The sequence below is a fragment of the Parambassis ranga genome, chromosome 7 (assembly GCF_900634625.1).
Source record: "Parambassis ranga chromosome 7, fParRan2.1, whole genome shotgun sequence".
In the NCBI taxonomy this organism is placed as follows: Eukaryota; Metazoa; Chordata; class Actinopteri; family Ambassidae; genus Parambassis; species Parambassis ranga.
Window position 1 is genome coordinate 17,251,991 of NC_041028.1, and position 24,625 is coordinate 17,276,615.

General features: G+C 40.3%; 1 protein-coding gene across 8 annotated transcripts in view; it reads left to right on the forward strand.

Annotated features, from left to right (window-relative positions):
• ubr4 (ubiquitin protein ligase E3 component n-recognin 4) overlaps window positions 1–24,625 on the forward strand; it is a 42,427-nt gene that overhangs the window by 10,170 nt on the left and 7,632 nt on the right. For 3 of the 8 annotated variants that reach the window (XM_028409528.1, XM_028409529.1, XM_028409532.1), the window contains 67 exons: window positions 16–185; window positions 288–567; window positions 664–796; window positions 911–990; window positions 1,543–1,671; window positions 2,371–2,553; window positions 2,743–2,865; window positions 2,951–3,180; window positions 3,393–3,511; window positions 3,602–3,699; window positions 3,852–4,009; window positions 4,125–4,331; window positions 4,555–4,656; window positions 4,739–4,839; window positions 5,596–5,983; window positions 6,182–6,245; window positions 6,330–6,521; window positions 6,851–6,921; window positions 7,511–7,703; window positions 8,387–8,620; window positions 8,736–8,906; window positions 8,999–9,181; window positions 9,368–9,526; window positions 9,738–9,890; window positions 10,019–10,246; window positions 10,379–10,536; window positions 10,631–10,805; window positions 10,996–11,197; window positions 11,492–11,655; window positions 11,813–12,029; window positions 12,179–12,395; window positions 12,914–12,946; window positions 13,214–13,277; window positions 13,386–13,520; window positions 13,761–13,935; window positions 14,020–14,151; window positions 14,268–14,389; window positions 14,633–14,744; window positions 14,878–15,008; window positions 15,272–15,449; window positions 15,805–15,909; window positions 16,333–16,470; window positions 16,854–17,022; window positions 17,244–17,448; window positions 17,527–17,640; window positions 18,011–18,220; window positions 18,310–18,459; window positions 18,551–18,778; window positions 19,053–19,131; window positions 19,231–19,473; window positions 19,592–19,760; window positions 19,867–20,011; window positions 20,298–20,383; window positions 20,472–20,559; window positions 20,656–20,849; window positions 20,964–21,203; window positions 21,290–21,428; window positions 21,597–21,722; window positions 21,900–22,028; window positions 22,115–22,464; window positions 22,633–22,723; window positions 22,827–22,911; window positions 23,308–23,435; window positions 23,555–23,684; window positions 23,811–23,971; window positions 24,072–24,181; window positions 24,369–24,510. In XM_028409528.1, the coding sequence (XP_028265329.1) occupies window positions 16–185; window positions 288–567; window positions 664–796; window positions 911–990; window positions 1,543–1,671; window positions 2,371–2,553; window positions 2,743–2,865; window positions 2,951–3,180; window positions 3,393–3,511; window positions 3,602–3,699; window positions 3,852–4,009; window positions 4,125–4,331; window positions 4,555–4,656; window positions 4,739–4,839; window positions 5,596–5,983; window positions 6,182–6,245; window positions 6,330–6,521; window positions 6,851–6,921; window positions 7,511–7,703; window positions 8,387–8,620; window positions 8,736–8,906; window positions 8,999–9,181; window positions 9,368–9,526; window positions 9,738–9,890; window positions 10,019–10,246; window positions 10,379–10,536; window positions 10,631–10,805; window positions 10,996–11,197; window positions 11,492–11,655; window positions 11,813–12,029; window positions 12,179–12,395; window positions 12,914–12,946; window positions 13,214–13,277; window positions 13,386–13,520; window positions 13,761–13,935; window positions 14,020–14,151; window positions 14,268–14,389; window positions 14,633–14,744; window positions 14,878–15,008; window positions 15,272–15,449; window positions 15,805–15,909; window positions 16,333–16,470; window positions 16,854–17,022; window positions 17,244–17,448; window positions 17,527–17,640; window positions 18,011–18,220; window positions 18,310–18,459; window positions 18,551–18,778; window positions 19,053–19,131; window positions 19,231–19,473; window positions 19,592–19,760; window positions 19,867–20,011; window positions 20,298–20,383; window positions 20,472–20,559; window positions 20,656–20,849; window positions 20,964–21,203; window positions 21,290–21,428; window positions 21,597–21,722; window positions 21,900–22,028; window positions 22,115–22,464; window positions 22,633–22,723; window positions 22,827–22,911; window positions 23,308–23,435; window positions 23,555–23,684; window positions 23,811–23,971; window positions 24,072–24,181; window positions 24,369–24,510 (10,518 nt within the window). The remainder of the gene's footprint in view (window positions 1–15; window positions 186–287; window positions 568–663; window positions 797–910; window positions 991–1,542; window positions 1,672–2,370; window positions 2,554–2,742; window positions 2,866–2,950; window positions 3,181–3,392; window positions 3,512–3,601; window positions 3,700–3,851; window positions 4,010–4,124; window positions 4,332–4,554; window positions 4,657–4,738; window positions 4,840–5,595; window positions 5,984–6,181; window positions 6,246–6,329; window positions 6,522–6,850; window positions 6,922–7,510; window positions 7,704–8,386; window positions 8,621–8,735; window positions 8,907–8,998; window positions 9,182–9,367; window positions 9,527–9,737; window positions 9,891–10,018; window positions 10,247–10,378; window positions 10,537–10,630; window positions 10,806–10,995; window positions 11,198–11,491; window positions 11,656–11,812; window positions 12,030–12,178; window positions 12,396–12,913; window positions 12,947–13,213; window positions 13,278–13,385; window positions 13,521–13,760; window positions 13,936–14,019; window positions 14,152–14,267; window positions 14,390–14,632; window positions 14,745–14,877; window positions 15,009–15,271; window positions 15,450–15,804; window positions 15,910–16,332; window positions 16,471–16,853; window positions 17,023–17,243; window positions 17,449–17,526; window positions 17,641–18,010; window positions 18,221–18,309; window positions 18,460–18,550; window positions 18,779–19,052; window positions 19,132–19,230; window positions 19,474–19,591; window positions 19,761–19,866; window positions 20,012–20,297; window positions 20,384–20,471; window positions 20,560–20,655; window positions 20,850–20,963; window positions 21,204–21,289; window positions 21,429–21,596; window positions 21,723–21,899; window positions 22,029–22,114; window positions 22,465–22,632; window positions 22,724–22,826; window positions 22,912–23,307; window positions 23,436–23,554; window positions 23,685–23,810; window positions 23,972–24,071; window positions 24,182–24,368; window positions 24,511–24,625) is intronic. The other 5 variants (XM_028409533.1, XM_028409534.1, XM_028409530.1 and 2 more) reach the window with 4 other exon arrangements.

The window sequence follows — 24,625 nt, forward strand, 5'->3', positions numbered from 1 at the left end:
GCTTGTCATTTGCAGAGCACCTTACTTCAGCAGTTGGGTGTTGCGCCCTTTTCAGAAGGTCCTTGGCCTCTGTACATTCATCCTCAGTCATTATCAGTCCTCTCCAGACTTCTCCTCATATGGCAGCACAAAGCCAGTGTGCAAGGAGAACCAGATGTGCCTGAATGTATGAAAGTTTGGGAAAGGTATAAGAGTCATTATCTTTGTTTTGGGTGTAATGTGGTGCTTTACATATCGTGCTATTTTATTTGACGTATTTCTTTTTTTGCTGCTTCCCTTAAACTCAGATTTTTGGGAACCTTGAAACAACACACCATCCAGGGTTCGATTCATGGAGAAGATGACCTAAATGTGGAGCATCTACAGCTACTGCTCCTGCTTTTCCACAACTTGTCAGAACGTGGACGTCGATCAGTTCTCACCATGGTGACCCAGGCAATTACAGAAGTCGCACAGAGCAGAGACTCCCAGCTGAAGGCTGTGCCCCTCAACCTGGCTCGATTGTTGCTGGTTTTTGACTACTTGCTGCGGCACTACTCCAAGGCTCCCTTGTACCTTTTTGAGCAGGTTAATCATATATTTTTTTAATCTTGACTCACTCTTTTTTTTTTAAGGTAGGACAGAAAATTGACTGATTCTGTATTGCTTGAATCTTATTTATAGGTGCAGTACAACCTCCTCACTCCACCTTCCACTGGACCTAGTTCTGTTCAGGAAGGTGGCAAACGTGGCAGTCTCCCACTTTACTATGGATTCAAAGAAGTGGAGGAAAACTGGGCCAAACACTGTTCAGCAGGTACATCTAATGAGCAAAGGCTTGCTCACATAAATTTCTTGTTTGAGTAGTGTAAGGCTGTTTTAACTTGTAGTAGATAATGAAGTCTCTCTCTCTTTTTTTCTTAATTTTCAGATTTAAATGTTCAGCCAAAATTCTACTGCGTTCTATCCACTGAGGCATCTGAGGATGATATCAGCAGACTTGACAGCAAGGTGGGATAGGGGATTTTTTTTTCTGCATTTTATCAAAAGAGATTTCAATCAGTCAGTCACATGTTTGTCTTAAAGAATATGTTCTTCATTGTGAAAGTTATGTCTATCTGTCGTACATAATTACAACACAGTTTCTAAAAAAGGTGCCACTGTAGATAATCTGATTTCACAGTAAACAAATATTTGTAATGATCTTTAGTAGTTTATACCTACCTAGAGCAGGTTAGTGAATTGTGCCCAGAGAAGGTGATCTTTCTTAGAGAGCACACTTAAAGTGCAGTGTAAAACAGACCTGACTGGTTCCTCTAGGATAGGCCTTGTTTATTTCAGCAAGACAATGCCACGTGTTAGAAGAGTGTCCCCATTTTGTCATTTTTTTCCTCCACTCAAAAAGTAAGAAAAAAAAAGCTTATTGAATTGTTAAGCAATTATTGTAGTCTGTTTTAGTTTCAATGTTTACAGTGTTTTTGGAAACAGGGTTATGTCTATGTATGCTGTCAGTTTATTTGTAAATTGTGCTGCTCCTCACTGTTGACATATTTGTGTCTTTAGGTCTTCCCAAAACTGTTCAACGGCACAATTAAATACGATGAACTGTACACATGGCTCATCTCACTCCTGTCAGCGGGCTCTCAGTTTGACACAGCAAGAAGGCAAGAGAACAAGCGCATCACTGCTATGGTGAGAACACACTACATGAACAAATCCTGAGCTGTGCCAATAAGATAAACAATGAGGTGGAATTGCAGGTTTGCCCAAACATTATAAGCATCTGTTGTTTTTAAACCTGTAACACCAGTCTATGTTGGGACACAAGGATTGGCCCAAACCTGAACATACCATAGTGTACAAAAGAGAAAACTAACCAAGTGAAGATAGTGAGTTTCAACCATTGACAGTAAAAACTTTGGACAAAGCTTCCGTGCTGCTTTGAGGCTCTCTGGGATGCTCCAACTGTCGCCATGTTGGCAGCATCACAGTCTGACAGGGTGATCACAGGGTGATCGTGGAAGCAAGGAACTGTAATATGGCGACTGCCTGTCACTTGAGGCAGGCACGGCCATAATTATGTATAAAGTATGAATATATAAGAAAAATGAGTTATTTGTACTACAAATTCACCCCCTGTACAGTTTACACTAGAAGGCAACTTATCAAATGAGACCAGAATGGTTTCGACTTGTAGAGGGCACTGACATTTATGACACTAAAATTAAGTAAAATTTAAATACTTTGTACTAAAGGCGTCATGATTGGAACCTGCATAACACTGCCAAATAACCATCAATCAATAGTAATTTACCATCAGAAAATGTAAGTGTTGACAATAGATGCATACCGTTTGGTAAATTGGTATGTTTGTTGTGTCACCTGGCACAGGAGGCGTGCTCACTTCAGTACTTCTTCCTGATACTTTGGAGGATCCTGGGTGTTTTACCACCTTCAAAAGCTTTCATGGAGCAGCTAAAGACTGGCTGCAGCAACCCCAGTGAGAGTGACATCCTGCACACACTGCGATGGTCCTCACGTCTCCGTGTATCTACTTATGTGAACTGGATCAAGGTCTGTACTCCTGTTTTTTTTAACACCAAATTAATAGTTAAAAAGTATTTGGCTTTTGGTCATGACCACTTTTAGATGCAACTATTCCACAAATTGGTTGATTTCTGCTCAGCCTTAGCTGTGCAATACTACCGAACTATGTTTTAATCCTGTATTTTAATGTTTGAAACTGACTGGTGTCACTTGTAGGAACACTTGGTGAAGCAGGGAATGAAAATGGACCAAGCATCCTCTTTGGTTGACATCACAGCTGCTAAGTGCAGCACTGTTAAGTATGATGTGGAGCTAGCAGAGGAGTACATTGCCAGACAGGTAACTATCACAATGAAGCCATAATTGTTGACCTATAGAGCTATTGTTCAAATTGTCATTCTTTACCAACTTGATTATGTTGCAGATTTCAACCTTCTCAAGTGTGGATCCACATGTCATCCTCCCACTTCATCAGCTGCCCTCTCTTCAAGCTATCTATACACTGGATGCTGTCATCTCTAAAGTACAGGTTTCCTTAGATGAGCATTTGTCTAAGGTTGCCATTGAGGCTGACACCCACAAGTCCTCTGATATTACAAAAAACCTGCTGCCAGCCACTCTGCAACTTACTGACATATACACAGCATTCACAAGGTGAGGAAGAATTCATGACAAAAATAACACATAATAATTCAGCTGACCTTTGGTTAATTTACCTGGACTATTTTCTACTATTTGTTTTTTTGTTGGTCATAACTTGGTCTTTTCAAGCCATATAATTAAAATTATTAAAAAGATCTTCTGTTTTCATCAAATCTGTTTTGTGGTCGCATGTCTTACCATGACCAAATCTATCTCTTGACCAGATCTTACCTACTAATGAACATCCCAGAGGAAGGGGAGAACAAGCTGACCGATGCAAAGCTCCAAGGTTATGCTGCAGTTCTGTCCATTGGCTCGACCCGCTGCAAGGCCAACATGCTAGGTATACATAAGATTTCCTAGAGACATTGTTGTACAGTATTTTAACTTTCAGTTGCAAAAAAAAAAAAAAAAATTTAATGTATCTTTACAGGTCATAGTATTATGCAGAACTTACCATCAGCTGTACAGACAATATGTGAGACTTGGAACAGCATCCATACCAATGAATTCCCCAACATTGGCTCATGGGTATGTAAATAAAAATGTATTTGTTTTCAGTTTTACTCTCTCCCTCTTTGTGCAAACGTTCAAATGGAATTCTGTGATCCTTTGTGTTAAAGATTTGTCACTTCAGCCTCAAAATGACACGACGTAATACATCTGTGAATTTTCTCTTTCAGCGAAATGCGTTTGCCAATGATACCATTCCATCAGAGAGCTACATCAGTGCCATTCAAGCAGCTCATCTGGGCACACTGAGTTGTCAGTCTTTACCTCTCGCCTCTTCTCTTAAACACATCCTTCTTTCTTTGGTTCGCCTCACTGGTGACCTCATTGTGTAAGTGTTTGCCATATTCTCCTTAAATTCATATTCTTTCATGTAGAAATGAACGCATGTGATCAACAGATATTCTTTGTGTCGAGTTAATGATGCCGAATTTTTGTCTCTTCAGTACAGAGGAGTTGAATCCCTCTCAGGTTGTGGGAACTCTGCTGCCTCTCCTCTTGGAAAGCAGTACAGAGAGTGTAGCTGAGATCAGCAGCACCTCACTGGAGCGCATTCTTGGCCCATCAGAGTCGGATGCATTCCTAGCCCGCATCTATGAGCGTTTAGTGACTGGATGTTACAACATCATTGCCAACCACTCAGACCCCAACAGGTATTCTGTGTGTGATGTTATAATTCCATCTCTCTATTATTGTTTTGAATTAAAACACGTCTAACATGAAACTCGTGTCTTTTATGGTAATCCTATATGTTGTAATCGTGATCTGGTAGTGCACATTTGTTGTCGGCTGGCTTGAAAAGTCATGATTTAATTTTGTTGGTTGCTCTTAATTGTTTTATTTGATATAGTTTTTTTTCTTATTCTCATTTTCTAGTGGTTTGGATGAGACTGTCCTTGAGGAATGCCTTCAGTACCTTGAAAAACAGCTTGAGAGCAGTCAGGTCCGAAAGGCAATGGAAGAGTTCTTCTCATTCAGGTATCTGCTCAAACTGTTACACAAGCTGAGAGTTATTACTTATTTTATAACTCCCTTGCATGTTTTTTTTCTTGTTTTCCAGTGGTGAGCTGGTCCAGATTATGATGGCAACAGCTAATGAAAATCTTTCTGCGAAGTTCTGTAACAGGGTGTTGAAGTTCTTCACCAAGCTTTTTCAGCTAAGTAAGTATATAATTGTCCGATTATAAAAAGCAATTTGAATGGGTATGGGCAGAGTAATCTATAGATTTGTTTGACACTGGCCTCATTCACCACCAGTGAGAAGTGGCTGCTGTTATTTATAGAGAGGCAGACTGACGGGCAGACTTTATTGACTGACTTACTGGCTGCCTGACTTACTTTCTTTCTTAATTTTCCTTCCAGGGATCAATAAAGTATGTTACAGCAACAGCTTTAACTGCTTTAGAATAAAATATATAAAAATGTTTTTTTAAAAAAGAAGAAGACAAGAAACATTGTAATTGAAACAAATAACCAATAACTAGCATCTTGATGTGCTGTGTACAATGTAAACATACACTGATGAGCAATAACATAATGCCTTCAGAGCCATCACAATGTGGTCCTCATCAGACACTGAAATCATTCCTTTGTCCTGCGCCTGGCACATTGACCACATTGATTTTGAGGACAAAATGTTTGCTAGTGACTAATGAATCCCACCTACTGACAGGTTCCATGACAACCAGATAATCTGGCATTCACTTCTGAGTGGTCATGATGTTCTAGCTGGTCAGTGTATGTATTGGCATAAGCCTATACAGCCTAAGCCTAAGTGTTTGTAGAAGATAAGAATTTACAGGGAGTGTGTTTTTTTATCTTTATGTGCTTTTAGAGTGTTGTAGATACATATGACAAATTTAAAAAAAAAATGTAATCTGAAAATGCTAAATGTCATTGTGATGTTGTCATCTACAGCAGAGAAGAGTCCAAACCCCAGTCTGTTATGTCTGTGTGGCTCTCTGGCCCAGCTAGCGTGTGTTGAGCCCTCTCGCCTGCAGTCTTGGCTGACCCGTATGACGGCCACCCCACCAAAGGACTCAGAGCAACTGGAAATAGTACAAGAAAATAGACAGCTTCTGCAGCTGCTCACCACTCATATTGTGCGTGACAATAGCCAGGTTGGCGAAGGCGTGTGCACCGTCCTCCTCAGCACTCTTATTCCCATGGCAACAGACATGCTGGCCAATGGTGATGGAACTGGCTTTCCTGAGCTCATGGTTATCATGGCCACTCTTGCCAGTGCTGGACAGGGGGCAGGCCATCTGCAGCTCCACAGGGCAGCTATTGACTGGTTGACAAGATGGTAAGAAACCATTTTTTATATGGTGCACCAAGTTTCAGTCACTTTTTGGTTATTTAAATTTGTAAACAAAAGGCTTGACTAGCTAAAAGTACTTGTTTAGAGACATTCTTAGGTGTAGTATTTGAGTGACCTAATACCCTCAACTGTTTTAAAGCAATAAACTGATACGTTTAATTAACTTAAGCTTCTTTTTTGCAGCAAAAAGTATTTAACACAGAAGAATATTGTGGAAAAAGTGAGCACAAACCTGTCCCATGGAAGGGTAAGCACCACATGCTGAACTCCACAAAAAATTATTTATTTTAAACGTAAAACAATTATGTACTTTTTTTTTTTTAAATTTTAGCACACCAGCATGCTGGAATGCTCATGCCACATCATTTCCTATCTGGCTGATGTGATGAATGCCTTGCGGCAAAGCAGTGGCCAAGGCACCTCAGCACTACTAATGGAAGGAGAAGAGAAGGCCATGGAAGTAGACTCAGACTGGGTGGAAGAACTTGCTGTAGAAGAGGATGATTCCCAGGCCGAGGACTCTGTAAGACATCCATTTATTCCTATCTTTATTGTGCTTGTATAATATACAGTCTTAAATGTAAAATGCTGGGTAGTGTGTTCATGCCGTTTAACTTCATAGAATAATGATGATAGAGAATGATAAGCTGATAAGACAGCAGTGCAATTCAAGAAACCAAAATGAAAGAGATTAGTTAAAAATGTACACAAACAAATAAATGAAAAAATAAAATAAGTTTAGACAGAATCAAACCAGTAGCTCTTTCTCCCAAACCTTGAATTTTGTTAACAGCTAGGATAACAGTGTGAGTATAGAAATGTATGTACAATATTCATTTATTTATTTTGCAGGATGAAGACTCCCTTTGCAACAAACTTTGCACTTTCACCATTACCCAGAAGGAATTTATGAACCAGCACTGGTAAAGAAACATTTACTGTGATTTTGGCTTTTGAATAAAAGCAGGAGGTTGTTTATTTTGGTTTTATCTAAGATACCTAAATAAAAATATAAAATAAAATAAATTGTCACACATTAAATATTTTAGAATAAAGAAGAATTACCATCTGTATCTAAATATATTTATATTATATTTAATGAATAAGAAAAGTTGTCATTTATCTGTAAAAACTATTTGACTCCACACTGAAGCACTACAATTCCATGTGTGTAACATATAGTTTAGTAGCATTTACCCAAAATATAACAGTTACAGTTATTATGGTTGTTTTTATGCTAGTGCTATGTTTATTGCTATGTGCAGTTTGTTTTATATGCTTCTGTACCAGCACCACCCTCGGCTGCAGGGGTGATTTACTCTTACAGTCCCAGAATGTATCTTTTTTTTTTTCAGTGACAAGTTTGTTTACAAATTTGAAAGTCAATGCATTTAGATATTAGCATCATAAAGTGCCAGAAGACATTATAGACAGCAGTGTGCAGGTGACATTCTTGTGTTACCAAAACTGATGTACTTTACATAGCTCTGCCTGTTCATTTTTATCCTGCAGGTACCACTGTCACACCTGTAAGATGGTGGATGGGGTAGGTGTGTGCACAGTGTGCGCCAAGGTCTGTCACAAAGACCATGAGATCTCCTATGCCAAATATGGCTCTTTCTTCTGTGACTGCGGTGCCAAAGAGGATGGCAGCTGCCAGGTGAGACCGAATACCTCAGGTCATCATGGGAAGAGAACAACAGCGGTAACTTTGGCTTGCAAGTCATTCCCCCATTGACTTCCATCCAATCATTCCATTTGTTCAGGGTTATAGCTAGTCCACACATGTGGCAGGATAACAAAATAAACCATCTTATCAATGTCTGTATTTAAGCTTTTGTGTAGTGAAAAGGCCAGCTTCCTTAGCTAATCATAAATAAGTATTTTTGACTGTGCATGTGTTGAGGAGCAATCTCATCCACTACATTTTATCTTCAGTTTACCATTGAAAGGAACAGATGTTTAGCATTATTTCTCTGTGCTTGTGATAGCACTGTTTTCCAGTGTCCGTGTTGTGATTAGAATTACTCATACAAGTTTTGGTCTAAATGTATTTTTTCCACATTATTGTGGTGGCCCTGAGTTCAGTTTTATTATGCTGGGAGGGTAATAAGAGAAAACATATAGTATTGTTATATTGGATATTAATGACTGCCTTCAGTGGATGTTCAGATAAAGTACACCTCCATCAAACGGTTTTTCTGACCATCCCTTTAATTATATATTTTGCAGCGGGTACTAGCTAGCAAAGTTAAAAACAAACTGAGATTATCCCTATTGTAGAGAAGTTGAACCATGATAGTGCTCATATGTCAATTTCATTTATAGGCATCAGCAGTGAGGTTGTGGTTTTTCTCACTGTTATACTGTGTGTTATATCGTCCACAGGCTTTGGTCAAACGCAGCCCCAGCAGTGGCATGGGCTCCACTCTCAAAGAGTCTTCAGCTTTTCAGAGTGAGTTGCGGATGCCTGAGAGTGCAATCCGCCACCAGAATGCCTCACCCTCCGACAAGGGCAAGGTCACCATTTGTGATGGAAAACCCTGTGATGAAGACAGACCTAAGAAGAGCAGTGTGTGCAAGAGCATTGAAGGCTGCCAGGAAGAGCTGATAGCACAAGTGGTTAGAGCCTATATTTCATCTGATTTCTTGAAAAACTTTCAAGATTTATGCACTGCATTGTATATTCTATGACCTATGTTGGCTTGATTTTATTTATTTTTTTATTTTATCTTAGATGGGATCATCAACTGCTGCAGTCATTTTGGAAATGCTCATGTTCCTCATGGAAGCCATCCAGACAAACTTCCAGCAGGCATCAGCAGTGGGAAGCAGCAGCCGAGCTCAGCAAGCACTCAATGAATTGCATACTCAGGACAAAAATGTGGAGATGACCGATCAGTTAATGGTATTATGAGTGGTTATTGCAAATGTTTTTATAAATTGCATTGTACTGAATTATGTGCAGAGAGCATTGTTAACTATTGCTTCTTTGCTCAGGTGCCGACACTTGGCTCTCAGGAAGGGGCTTTTGAGAACGTGAGGATGAACTATAGTGGTGACCAGGGGCAAACTATACGCCAGCTCATCAGCGCACATGTCCTGCGCCGTGTTGCCATGTGTGTCTTGTCCTCACCCCATGGCCGCCGTCAACACCTTGCTGTTAGTCATGAAAAGGGAAAGGTAAGCCATCTAAATGTATTTGGTTTTGTTAAAGGCAGCATAGAGTATAAAGTGAGCATGATTTGAATTATTTGCAAAGTTTTTGAACATGGACAATATGTGGATTTATAATGCAAATAATTTAATATAATTGTCTTCACTGTATAAGAGTACATAAGAGTAATATCTCCATTTTCTACTTCACAGATAACCGTTCTACAGCTGTCTACTCTCCTAAAGCAGGCAGACTCCAGCAAGAGAAAGCTAACTCTTACTCGTCTGGCTTCTGCTCCAGTTCCTTTCACTGTCCTCAGTCTCACAGGCAACCCTTGCAATGAAGATTACCTGGCTGTGTGTGGCCTTAAGGTCAGAAAACTTAAAGTAGTGAAAGAAGTTTCGATTACTATTGATTACACACACACACCCAGAAAATTAGACAACTCAGGGGAAACATTTATGCATCTAAGAATGAAAATAATGAATGAATAATGAAATTAAAAACTCACATGTTTTTTTTCTGTAAATAAATTGTTTCTCTAAGAATTTTGCCACTGAGCCTTTTCCGCTTTTTTTCCAGGACTGTCATGTGCTAACTTTCAGTAGCACAGGCTCTGTGTCAGACCATCTGGTGTTGCACCCACAACTGGCTACAGGCAACTTTATCATCAAAGCCATTTGGTTACCGGGCTCACAGACTGAGCTTGCTATCATCACTGCTGACTTTGTAAAGGTATATACTTACTTGTGCCCTTAGTGCTTTTACTGATTTAACACTGGTTAGGGATTAGGTTGTTATATGTTGGGGGAAAAAAAGCTAAAATACTTAATTTACTACTTTCGGTTTCCCTTTGCAAACAGATCTATGACCTCTCAGTGGACGCCCTGAGTCCCATGTACTACTTCCTGCTCCCCAGTTCCAAGATCCGTGATGCTACTTTCCTTTCCAATGAAGAGGGGAAGAACATCATTGTAATCATGTCTTCAGCAGGTTACATGTACACCCAAGTTATGGATGAATCTAGCAGTGCTCAACATGGCCCCTTCTATGTCACAAATGTATTGGAGATAACACATGAAGACTTGAAGGTAATTGGGTTATATGGCTAAACAAGAATTTCTCACATTAAGCAAAATACAGTCTCAATTATTGTTTTAGCGTTTATGAAAATTCTAAAGAAAACAGTCTTGAAATAAACTCTCTCTCTCTGGGCTTTCCAGGATAGCAACGGGCAGGTAGCTGGCGGTGGTGTGTCTGTCTATTACTCCCATGTCCTTCAGATGCTTTTCTTTAGCTACAGCCAGGGAAAGTCTTTCGCTGCCACAGTGAGCCGCAGTACAACTGAAGTGCAGAGGCTCTTCCCGATCAACATCAAAGGGTAACGGTTAAATAAGTTTGTTTCGCTTCACTGGATGTCAAAGGCTAATGGGTAATTGTTATTGACTAAACTTCTTCTGTTATGCTTTTTTTAGCTCCAATGGTGGCAGCAGTAAGATGTCACCTGCCCTGTGCCAATGGTCTGAGGTCATGAACCATCCAGGCCTGGTATGCTGTGTGCAACAGACTACAGGCATACCACTGGTTATCATGGTCAAACCAGACACCTTCCTCATTCAAGAGATTAAAACTCTGCCAGCCAAAGCCAAGGTGAGGTTTGTTCTGGTTAGTGACAACGGAATAGTCAGAAAGCTCTCAGTCAAGCCTTCACAATCTGAAATGTAATAAACAAGGTTTTGCTTTTGTCATATTTCATTGTTATGGGTTTTACAGATTCATATCACTGATAGAATTTGGTTATATTGGAATTTTATAACCGTTAATTGTATCTTTTCCCCAGATTCAAGATATGGTAGCTATCCGACACACTGCCAGTAATGAGCAGCAGCGTACCACCATGATCCTTCTCTGTGAAGACGGAAGCCTGCGGATCTACATGGCCAATGTGGACAACACGTCATACTGGCTCCAGCCTTCACTGCAGCCCAGCTGTGGTATCAGTATCATGAAGCCGGTCCGCAAGCGTAAAGCTGCTGCTGCTAGTGAGTAGCCAGTGATGTGCAATGCAGTTATTTTGTTATTTACCAAATGCACGATGGTCATTATTCCATGGCATTAACTGTTTATTCACTGTTATGTCCAGTTTTGATGCCATTGTCAGCTATTGGCACAGGGCTGTTTATTTGCTGTCAGTATCTTCGATAATTCAGGTTTAGTTCAGTTTATAATCATCCACTTTAGTTTAAATGTAATTAATTCATAATCATAGAAAGGCCAATACACATAGCATATACTTAACCAAAATGTTCTAATTTGAATGTAAATTTTACTTAAAGCCACCCGGACTTCCAGCCAGGTGACCTTCCCTGTAGACTTTTTTGAACACAATCAGCAACTGACAGAAGTGGAGTTTGGGGGCAACGACTTGCTGCAGGTCTACAATGGACAGCAAATCAAACACAGGCTCAATTCTACAGGGATGTATGTGGCGAACACAAAGGTAGGAACATTATAACATGATATGTATGTATATATATATATATATATATATATATATATATATATATATATATATATATATTTAAAAAAAGTTGCAAAACACAGCGGCTCTCTTGTCTTAAATGTGGTTCCTCTTATGTTTTCTATTTTTTTGCTAGCCTGGGGGATTCACAGTGGAAGCAGTGAACAACAACAGTTCAATGGTGATGACAGGCATGCGAGTGCAAGTGGGAACTCAGGCCATTGAGAGAGCTCCTTCCTATGTGGAGGTCTTCGGCCGCACCATGCAGATAAATTTGACAAGAGCCCGGTGGTTTGACTTCCCCTTTACCAGAGAGGAGGCCCTGCAGGCTGACAAGAAGCTGTCCATATTCAGTAAGTTAAAAAAAAGACACAGTGATAAATCTGTTTTCCTACTTGAATGTATGATGAATGTTCCATGGCATCTGTGTTATCAATCTCGCTCCAATAGCAAATGCTGTACAATACATCTTCTGATGCAGTTCCATCACTTTGTTTTTAAGTTGGAGCGTCTGTTGACCCAGCTGGAGTCACCATGCTTGATTCTATCAAGATCTATGGCAAAACCAAGGAGCAGTTTGGCTGGCCTGAAGATCCACCAGAGGACTTCTCTTCTGCCTCAGTTAACAATGTTTGCAGTCCCAGTCTTAACCAAGGCAATGGCACAGCTGATGGAGACATAGCCACCCCAACCACAACTGGTGGCACTGTGCTAGAGAGGTATGGGCCTTTCCACTTCAGCATCCATAATGCTACTACAGCCCCCTCTAGTTGAGTAGAACTAGGCTAACTAGGCTTATCATTTTAAATTGCTTTTTATATACAGTCAGGTTTTTACATTGTTGTTAGTGCCCTATATCAAATCATTGTGGTTAATTCAGTCACCGTCTTGTTATCATGGTTTGATTTGTATGATTTTTAGCATTAATATCATTGATTGATTATTTAACTGAATTGGCCAAACATGCACATGTCATATGTATATACAAATAATGCAACAAAACATGTGCCATTAAAATAGTTATACTCATATCTCTCTTTTAATGTATTTTAATAGGTCTGGTTATTAACAGTGGTAGTTGGGCTCTCTTTAGAATGTTCAGTGCATGGCTCTTGTCATCTTTTCTTGCATGCCTCTCTTTTGTTTAACTGAATCATTTAATTTCACTTGTTTCTTTCTGTGATCCTCACACTTATTTTTGTTCTTTTTCTTTTGCTCCCAAAAATACAATAAAAAGTTGTGAAACTGAGTCCTTATCAACCTTGGACCGGTTAGTAACTGCCCTTTCTCTGCTTGTTTGTATGGTTTTGTGCATGTGTGCCTGTCTGTGTGTCCATGCCTGAGACTAAAACATGCAACAGTTTCAATCCTGTACAACAACAAAACCATTTTTTCCTCATTCTTGCATTCAGTGTTGTTTGGCATTTAGATTAGCACAGACTGGAACAGACTAAGAATGCTTTTGCTGTATGATTGATTGTTTTAAGAGGTAACCTCCTGTAGAGGCAGACCTTCTGATCTTTTATCTGAATTTCAGGTTGGTGGCCAGCTCCCTTGAGGCTTTGGAAAGCTGCTTTGCCGTAGGTTCATCAGGAGAAAAGGTAAGCAGATGATTGTTGAATGGATTCTCTACTGCTTTTAAATGCAATTACCTGTTAAGGTAAAAACTCCACATTTGTAATTTGTAATAAATATTTAACCTTGTGTAGGAGAAAAACAAGGCTGCAGCACTGGAGTTGGCCACTTTACTCTTGTCTATGCCAACCCCTGCTGGTGTACAGCAACAGACCAAGGGGCTTCTTGCCAGCCTCCACACTAGTCGCACTGCCTATCACACCCACAAGGTAAAGATTTTTTGTTTGATAAAATCAAATTAAATACATTTATTTGTGCATATGATATTCAGGAAAATCATTTATGCTGTTTTCAATTTGTAAGTTGACACAAATTCAGTTTGGATGAGATTAGTGTGTTGAGAACACCACTTAAGTGCAAATGGAAATTTCTTGTTGTAGATAAGTGTTATGTTCAGCATCATTACCTGTTAAGACATAATACAACTGGTATCTGTCTCCTTTCATCAGGACCAGGCCTTGCTTGGTAATGCAGTTCAGTGTTTGAATAGTGGCAGCCGTGAGGGGAAGGAGCTTGATCCAGATGTCTTTCAGAGGCTCGTCATCACTGCACGCTCTATTGCTATTATGAGACCTAACAACTTGGTGCATTTTACAGAGACAAAAACATTGCACCATGACTCTGGTAAGATACTGTTGGTTAGAGTGACTCTTGATGTGGAACTAATAAGCTCAAAGTGTCAGACTCATTCATGTTTTTGTCTCTCAGAAATGACAGAAGATGGGCAAAAACATGTGGATGGAGAAAGCTGTAATTTCATTGCACAACTGATGAATAACTTCTGGAAGCTCCATGCTCTAAAACCAAAAAATGCCTTTCTTGCTCCTGCTTGCCTACCAGGTAGGTACAGACATTTAGGCCCCATTGCCCATATTGTGACTTATTTAATTTCTGTATACCTAATTAAAAGTAAGTCACTCAGTTTGTTAATGCCCATTTCTTCTCCTCCACTGAAGGCCTAACTCATGTGGAAGCAACAGTAAATGCCTTGGTAGACATCATCCATGCATACTGCACATGTGAACTGGATTATATCAATGTAGCCTCCAAAATCTACATGCAGATGTTGCTGTGCCCTGTAAGTATAATCCTTCTGTTGAAACAATTACCATTACGGTTGAGTATTGCATTTTGATTTCCATATTCTAATGAATACCCTAAATATAAATTACTTGTTACAATGGTTTTAACCAGCAGGCCTGATTGGAGATCAGAATGAAATGCTTGATGCAACTACGTAATTACAATAGTGATGTTACATGGATCCATGTAGTTAAAAGCAGTATAAGTCTCATATCTAACCATTCTTTGTTAAATGTAGGACACTTCTGTAAGCTTTGCCTGTAAGCAGGCTCTGATCAGAGTGCTTCGACCAAGAAACAAACGACGTCATGTAACCCTTCCATCTCCCCCACGATCCAACACACCTATGGGTAAGTTAATTCAGGCTTTATACCACATCTGTGTATTTTCTGCATGTTACTATATGTAGCTTATTTATTGAACACTGATATCTTCACAACTGGCTTTCAGTCTCAAAAGCTTTTGTTTGATGTCCTTTATTAGGAGACAAGGATGATGATGACGATGACGATGCAGATGACAAAATGCAGTCATCGGTGCTGACTGGGGGAGAAGAGGGTCGACAGGAGAGCCAAGAGCAGAGTGAAGTGGACCATGGTGACTTTGAGATGGTGGTGAGGCAAACTCTGATACATTAAACATGCATGCTTTACAGTTTGAGGGCAAAGTGCCACATGTTTAACAAGTCCATGTTTCCTTATCTTAACAGGATTCAGTTGTTTCTATTCTTTAGTATCACCAAGTTCACATTTCCTAGACGAATTACAGATAGATATAGTGCCACTAATTGTGCATATTGTTATTTTGATTTAATTGCTACACATATTCATTGGTTGCTGAATAAATAACACACCTTTTTGTTTTTTGGTGTACATAGTCAGAGTCAATGGTGCTTGAGACAGCAGAGAATGTTAACAATGGAAATCCATCCCCTCTGGAGGCTCTGCTGGCTGGAGCTGAGGGTTTCCCCCCCATGCTGGACATCCCTCCAGATGCAGATGATGAAACTATGGTAGAATTGGCCATTGCTCTCAGCCTTCAGCAAGATCAACAAGGTAAATACCCCCAAAATACAAAATAATGCAGTGGAATTTCTAAGTCTCACTCCACATATAATCTCCCCATATGAGCTTCAAATTCTTTAAACCAAATCTAGCTAAGCAGGGACAATTAAGGTTATAGTTTATAGCTCTTTGAATATCTGTAAGTTACTTTAACTTTATATTTAAACTTTTTGAACAATTTTGTTTTAGCTAATTTCAAATATACAATGTGGTTGTGGTAGGGTTTGGGTGTGTGGAGGTTTACAAATTCTGCTGTACCATTTTGGTAGATGAAACATTAGATGAAACATACCTAATAGATCAGCATTTCAGATCAAAATTTAAACATCCTTTTTGGCATTTTTAGGCAGTAGCAGCAGTGCTCTTGGCCTTCAGAGCCTAGGTCTTTCTGGCCAGGCCCCAAGCTCCTCCTCACTTGATGCTGGCACCCTTTCAGACACAACTGCATCAGGTAACAAGACCAGCTTCCTATTAGTATGGGCTCAGCGGGGAGTTAAATTTTATGCATTTTTGCATCTATTAAGACTTTTTGGCATTTAACTGACTTTTTAAATAGAACAAATACAGATAAATAAACCATATTTGTGTCACCATTAATGACATCCCACCTGAAACTTATACTACTTTACTACTGTACAAAAGGTTTTATTCTTTTTTGTCACAGTTTCTGAACTACATGTAAGATAGTTATTTATTGTCACGTTTACTACTTCAAAGTAGGTTCAGCAGAAAAAAGAGCAACTGAGTTGAAGTGTTTTGATTGTGCTGCATGCTTCTTTTGCTTTGTTGGTGCACAAGTATAAACTAAGATCATTTACCCTGGCCAGATGACCGTGGTGTATATTTACTGTTACAGCTATTGCTATGATTTCAGCCCCAGCATCAGATGATGAGGGTAGCACAGCTGCTACAGATGGCTCCACATTGCGGACCTCTCCAGCTGAGCATGGAGGCAGTGTTGGCTCAGAGAGTGGAGGTTCTGCTATCGACTCTGTAGCAGGGGAACACAGTGGTAGGTGACTTCAGTAGAATTTGCCCGTGTTGAATGATTATCTATACTAGTATACTTTTCCAACCTTTATTGAGCTACGTGCACACACACACACTGACTACACTAAGGGGTATTTAATTTTTCTGCAGTAACTATATGTTGCTGGCATAAACAAGACAAATTTTCAGACCAATTAAGTGAAAATGGATAATTTCCCAAAGCACACCTGATGATCTCTCAAACACTGATCTATGCATGCCAGAAATTTGTCATGTATAAGAAATGTCTGTATACATTTAAAGTGATTTAATGATATTTAGCCCTATACATTTGCCAAATCTGAGGTTATGGTGATTTTTGTGTTTTCATCTTGTTTAGCTGCTTTGTGCATTTATGTTGTACAGTGTCAGGACGCAGCAGTGCATACGGAGACACAGCAGTGGAGGGCCATCCTGCTGGTCCAGGCAGTGTGAGTTCCAGCACTGGAGCAATAAGTACTACCACAGCCCAGCAGGAGGGTGAAGGCTCAGAAGGAGAAGGGGAAACTGAAGGAGACATTCACACAAGCAATAGGTCAGATTCCTCAATGTGGACGAGCTTAATGTTCAAGCACTGTTGACATGTACATGCTTACAAAGGTTTCTTAGACTTAGTTTTCTACCAACCATGTGTGCCAATGTGATGATGAGAATGAGCATTTGCAGTTTTGTCATGAAAAATAACACATTCATTTAAAGTATGGTCAGTTCAGTTGAAAATGTTAAAAATCACGTTGTTGTTTTATTTGTAATTAGGTTGCATATGGTTCGTCTGATGTTACTGGAACGGCTGCTTCAGCAGCTTTCTCAGCTCCACAATGTTGGTGGAGTCCAAGCCATCCCTTACATGCAAGTCATTCTTATGTTGACCTCTGACCTTGACGGTGAGGATGAAAAGGATAAGGGTGCCTTGGATGACCTGCTTGCACAGCTCATTGCTGAGCTTGGCATGCACAAGAAGGTAACCATTTTCTCTGTAATATGTCAAATATATGTCAAAATGTAATTAATTTACTAAAACCATGCTGTTTTGTTGCAGGATGTGTCTAAGAAGAATGAGCGTAGCGCCATCAACGAAGTTCATCTGGTCATCATGAGGCTTCTTAGCGTTTTCATGTCTCGAACCAAGTCTGGCTCCAAATCCTCTTCTGAGGTACGTCGTCAAACTGTATTTGTTACTTTTTCACTATTTCACAGTAACTGTTTATGGACAAATGATTTGGCCCAAAACAAAATGACTTGACACATGCATTTCAAAATATGTTAAGGGGAATATTTATACAGTAGACATTTGCAGTTGTTGTGACAATTAATTGGAAATGTTTCACAAAAAACTGAATGCTGTAGGATAGGGAAACATGGACTTGTTAAACAAAGAGTCCATAAAGAAAACAGCACAAAAACAAACACATCTGTAAACTTTAACTAATGCTAATTTCCAGCCCTGGTGTGAAGTGAGCTAATTGTCTATATATATATACAGAATTTTCACAGCTGTTGCCTTCCCACTGTCTGTGTTCTAGTCGTCCTCCCTGATTTCCAATGCCACAGCGACGGCCTTGCTGAGCCTAGGTGCTATCGACTACTGTCTCCATGTGCTCAAATCACTCCTGGAATTCTGGAAGAGCCAGCAGGGTGAAGAAGAACCTGTAACTACTAGCCAGCTCCTGCGCACACACACAGCCTCCTCTCCCCCTGACATGAGCCCTTTCTTCCTCCGCCAATATGTCAAGGTATCATACAGCAGGAAACATCTTAAAACTTAGCTTGTTTTTGTTAAGAAAATATTGGTAGGAACTCACCGTCTTATTTCCACAACCAGGGACATGCTGCCGATGTGTTTGAAGCCTACTCCCAGTTGTTGACTGAAATGGTGCTCCGGCTGCCATATCAGATAAAGAAGATTGCTGACACCAACCCACGCATCCCACCACCTGTGTTTGACCATTCCTGGTTTTACTATCTGTCTGAAGTAAGACCTTACTGATATTTGTCTGTCATGGGACTTTCACAGCCTGTTTTTGGAAAAATCATGAACACAAAACTCTCCATTTTCCCCCCAGTATCTGATGATCCAGCAAACACCATTTGTCCGGAGGCAAGTCAGAAAGCTTTTGCTGTTCATCTGTGGCTCAAAAGAAAAATATCGTCAGCTGCGAGATCTGCACACTCTTGACTCTCATGTGCGCAGCATCAAAAAGCTTCTTGAGGAGCAAGGCATATTCCTCCGGGCTGGTGTGGTCACCGCCACATCTGGCTCTGCTCTACAGTACGACACTCTCATCAGTCTGGTGAGTGTATAGAAAGTAAAGCTAGATTTAGATCTCCTTCTCTCAGGTATAACACTGAATACTCGAAGACTGTGGGGCTTCTGTGCCACTGTGTCAAATGTCTATTTTGTTTCTTGGTACACTTTAGGCAGTGTTGAGCAAATCATTATGGAGCTATTAATGATCAACAGCAAGTACTTTAATTGTTTATTTTTAATGTTTTGCTGTCTCCTCCATCTGTAATACTGCAGAGTCCCATTCTGTGGTCAAGTGTAAATTGTTTCTTTTGTTGCAGATGGAACATTTGAAAGCTTGTGCTGAAATTGCTACTCAGAGGACGATCAACTGGCAGAAGTTCTGCATGAAGGATGACTGTAAGTTGCATTTTTTTCCATGTGAAAACAAAGAGGCCTTTGAAGCCAAACTTTTAACATTGTGTCTTTTTCTATTCCTTTTTCGTCTTTGCCTTCCAGCTGTATTGTACTTTCTGCTCCAAGTCAGCTTCTTGGTGGATGAGGGCGTTTCCCCAGTTCTACTGCAATTACTTTCCTGTGCCCTGTGTGGCAGCAAGGTGCTGGCCAGCTCCTCCTCCTCCTCTTCATCCTTCTCAGGAGGAGGCTCTAGTGGTGCTGGACAAACTGGAGCTTCTCAGTCCTCTCAGAGCAAGTCCTCCAGTAAAAAGAGCAAAAAAGAAGACAAAGAGAAAGACAAAGAGGGTGAGACAACAAAACAGACTTTATCAGCCTAAACTTTTTCTAGGATTATGTTTTAGAAGAAAAAAAATGATTGTTGATAGTATCTTGACTGTGTCCTATCTTTATGGACTTGCCACAGCTGATGGAGTCGGCAGCCAGGAGGATCAGCTGTGTATGGCTCTTGTCAGTCAGCTTAACAAGTTTGCAGACAAAGAGACCCTTATCCAGTTCTTGCGCTGTTTCCTGCTAGAGTCAAATTCATCTGCTGTGCGGTGGCAGGCACATGGCTTGGCACTGCATATCTACAGGTACTTAACACACAGTGTGTGGTCTAGTCCTAAATACAAAACACACACACACTTGTCCAGACCTGACTGATTCTTTGATATAATGGTAATGTCAATCTTTCTGTAGAAACTCCAGTAAATCTCAGCAGGAGCTGCTGCTTGAACTGACTTGGGCCATCTGGCCAGAGCTCCCTGCATATGGCCGCAAAGCTGCCCAGTTTGTTGACTTGCTTGGATACTTCTCACTCAAAACCCCTCAAACAGAGAAAAAGGTTTGGTTTGTTTAAGATCCTTGTCCTAAGATCCTTGCTTTGTAAAATACTCCTGTCTCTGATTACTCTCTGTAATGACACCTAGTTAACACATAATAGTTTAGCTGTCGTTATTCTTTTTTTTATTTCAAAGTTGTAATATAGTTCTCATAATTACCCAGACTTTTCAGACAATGACTACATTGACTGCATGAGACTTACTATTCTTCAGCATATCAGAACAGGATAGCCATCACAGCAGAAGAAAGCTTTTGTTAAATAATATCATTTCCCTTTTCTCTTTCAGCTGAAGGAGTATTCCCAGAAAGCTGTGGAAATACTGAGGGCACAGAATCATATCCTGACAAATCACCCTAACTCCAACATCTACAAGTATGTGTACACAAATCAGCATTTTTTGTAATAGCCAGTTATCAATCATCATCTACATCTACATGAAATTACTTGTGTTTCTATGCAGCACTCTCTCCGGTTTAGTGGAGTTTGATGGCTTTTATCTGGAGAGTGATCCCTGCTTGGTGTGCAACAATCCAGAAGTTCCTTTCTCTGTAAGTGCAACACAACTTCAGTTAATGGTCACATGTTGTTTTAAAAAGTGTTTTAGTGCAACACAAACCCTTGTTTGTCTGCCTTTTCTGCTCCAGAATATTAAGCTGTCATCTATCAAAGTGGACACCCGCTATACCACCACACAGCAGGTTGTCAAGCTTATTGGCAGCCACACCATCAGCAAAGTCACAGTGAAGATTGGTGACCTCAAACGCACCAAAATGGTCCGCACCATCAATCTCTATTACAACAACAGGACTGTGCAGGCTATCGTGGAGCTGAAGAATAAGTATGTCTTAGCAAAGAGCTTCTGGTCTTCTTTCTTAATGCTTATTTCTCATTGATGATTTGTGGATTTTAGTCAAATTAGGAGAATCATTTCAAACCTAACTTTGCTTTTCAGGCCTGCTCGTTGGCACAAAGCCAAAAAAGTTCAGCTTACCCCAGGACAAACGGAGGTGAAGATTGATCTTCCCTTACCAATCGTCGCATCCAACCTGATGATTGAGTTTTCAGATTTTTACGAGAACTACCAGGCCTCCACTGAGACCCTGCAGTGCCCACGCTGCAGTGCATCTGTGCCTGCTAACCCTGGAGTGTGTGGAAACTGTGGTGAGAATGTGTATCAGTGCCACAAGTGCAGGTGAGAAGCAGGGTTTCTCTACAGTTTAAAGAAAATAAAAAAGGTTGGTCAGTGAGTTTTTTTTTTTAACGTATTGTCTGTTTCAGGTCTATCAACTATGATGAAAAAGACCCCTTCCTGTGCAATGCCTGTGGGTTTTGCAAGTATGCCCGTTTTGATTTCATGCTGTATGCTAAACCATGCTGTGCTGTGGATCCCATTGAGAATGAGGAAGACAGGAAAAAGGTAAGAAACTCTTCAGGGTGGTAGAAGTGATGATGAAATACAGTACAATGGGTTTAGCATTCCTTAAAATCTGTATAAGATTTGTTTGGCATAATGTTTTGTGTAGAAGTGCAGTCATGCATGTTCTTTGGATAATAGACCTGCTTTCATTCTGCTCTAATTTCTCAGGCTGTGACCAACATTAACACTTTGCTGGACAAAGCTGATCGGGTCTACCACCAACTGATGGGCCACCGGCCCCAGCTGGAGAGCCTATTGTCAAAAGTCAATGAGGCAGCACCAGAGAAACCTCAGGTCAGTCACAACAGTACTTCAGGTCAGGTGTTAATAAGAGCTGGATGCATAACTGTTCAGCTGCTTGGCTTTCAAATAAAGTCTGTTACAGGGAGATTTTTAAGATCATTTTTACATCTGTTTCACTTGTATTTCTACATTTTTATTTCACAATATTTTCTCTCTTGTTGATCTCAGGATGACACTGGAGCAGGTGCAGGGCTTGGTACATCCTCTGCTAATGTGAACAGATACATTCAGCAGCTTGCTCAAGAGTACAGTGGGGACTGCAAGACATCATTTGATGAACTCTCTAAGATTATACAGGTTAGACAGGAAAAAGAGTTTCCTAGTAATTGGGAACATTTTAATCCTGCTCACATAGAATTGGCTAATCGGCTCTTTGTTTACAGAAAGTGCTTGCATCTCGCAAAGAGCTCTTGGAGTATGATCTGCAGCAGAGAGAGGCTGCCACTAAATCTTCTCGGAGCAGCGGTAGCCACCAGCCCACCTTCACTGCCAGTCAGTACCGTGCCCTATCTGTGCTGGGCTGTGGCCACACCTCCTCAACCAAGTGCTATGGTTGTGCATCGGCTGTTACGGGTCACTGTATCACACTTCTCCGTGCTCTGGCCACCAACCCAGCACTCAGACAGATTCTAGTTCTCCAGGGACTCATTCGTGAATTGTTTGAGTACAACTTACGACGTGGTACAGCAGCCATGAGGGAGGAGGTGCGCCAGCTAGTCTGTCTGCTCACAAGGTACGTCACCCCTTTGTGGCGTATGTATAGCACTCTCTCATATGTGATGACAAGGCATTGGACAGAAAGCATAACATGACTACTTTTTGGTTGCTGTGTACATGTTTTTTATTTGTGGTAATTCGGTATTGTTGTGATTTTGTTTCTGTGTTTATTTTACTGGTTCAGAGATCATCCAGAAGCTACTCAGCAGATGAATGATCTCATCATTGCTAAGGTCTCAGCAGCACTCAAAGGGCACTGGGCTAATCCGGACCTGGTATGTTTTTACATGTTCTTCTGTGATTCTGTTTTTTTTTTTTAAATAGTCAAGCAGGTTAAGTTTGTGGTATTAACACACAGTCCTTTTCCCTCCCCACCAGGTTAGCAATTTGCAGTATGAAATGCTGCTGCTGACAGACTCCATTTCAAAAGAGGGAGGATGCTGGGAGCTAAGGTTGCGCTGTGGTAAGCATGAATTCCTAAATTCGTGTATTCTTTTTTTTTTTTTTTTTTTTTTTTCTTACAGGCAAGGAGGGAGAGAAGCTTTCCTTTCAACAACATTAGTTTATTTAAAATCACATCCAAACACATAAGCCCTATTGTAAGGCAGTTTGTACTGCACATCATGTAGCTTAAATTTTTCTTGTGCAGTTTGGTCAGAGAGAAGAGTTGGGCTGGGTAACACCCAATTGATGAAATGAGAGTAACTGACAGGAAATTTTAAACATATGGCCCAGCTCTAAATGAGAGCGTAACTGTTCAGATTTTTATTCTTTATTTCTACCGCGACTACCTTGTCTTTAACAGAGGTTGTTGTGACTAATTGAAATTTAGACTTCTAATAGCATTGTATATTTGCAGCTCTCAGTCTGTTCCTGATGTCAGTGAATATAAAGACTCCTGTAGTAGTGGAAAACATCACCCTCATGTGTCTAAGGATTCTGCAAAAGCTGATTAAGCCTCCTGCTCCCACTAGTAAGAAGAACAAGGTAAATATTCTTTAACTCAGCAATTCACCTGTTGGTCTGTCTTTTTTATATTATTGGTGCCTTCACATTTATTTAGTTTAGTTTCAGTTACTACTTGGTTGTGTCATGTTCCCTTAAAGGATGCTGCTATTGAGTCCCTGACCACAGTCAGACCCTACAGCAATGAAATCCACGCTCAGGCCCAACTCTGGCTCAAGAAGGACCCCAAAGCATCTTATGAAGCCTGGAAAAAATGTCTTCCAGCAAGATGTAAGTACCGTGGATCAGTGTATGGCTATTTTTTTGTAATTAGGATTTTTTTGTAATTTTTTTAAATAATTAAATTTAAAAATTTAATTTAATTTTTATACTGTTTTTGTATTTTCTTGGCAACAGGCCAGGAGACCATGTTGAAACCACAGGGGAAGGCTGAGTTGCGGAAGCAATATCTGTTAGAGAAGTATGTCTGGAAGTGGAAGCAGTTCATGAGGTCCAGAAAAGGTGAAGGCCTTTTCCCTCGCCTGCTCAAACTGAGCCACAACAACTGGCTACGACAGGTAAAAAAAAAAGGCTAAATAGTACATTTGACCTGTTATTTTATAAACCATGTGATACAGTTTTTGAAAACATTGTTTAATAATGTTGTATTTGTTGCAGGTTCTCTTCACACCTGCCACCCAGGCAGCAAGACAGGCAGCTTGTACTATTGTTGAGGCCCTAACCACAATCCCCAGCCGTAAGCAGCAGGTCCTGGACCTACTCACTAGGTATGTGACTCAAACAATTAAACTTCATCTTCAACTTCTAACACACTTCTCTTGTGCTATGTACCATTCATAACTCAAAGTACACAGGGCAATATGGCAGCTATGCCAGTTATTTTATTCAACTACATTAGTATCTCAAATTAAAGAACACTTGTTAAAATGGTCACAAAACTTACATGTCTTCTAGTTACCTGGATGAGCTGAGTGTGGCTGGGGAGTGTGCGGTGGAGTACCTGGGCCTGTACCAGAAGCTGATCAAGCCAACACACTGGAAGGTTTACCTGGCTGCCCGTGGAGTCCTACCTTACATTGGTAACCTGATCACCAAGGTACTGCCCGCAATATCATTTTAAATGGAGCACAATCACAAACGTTTCATAGAATGCCTGTTTAGTCTGTTTCGTGACCATGTTTTTTATCAGTATAGATAGATACTTGTGTGTC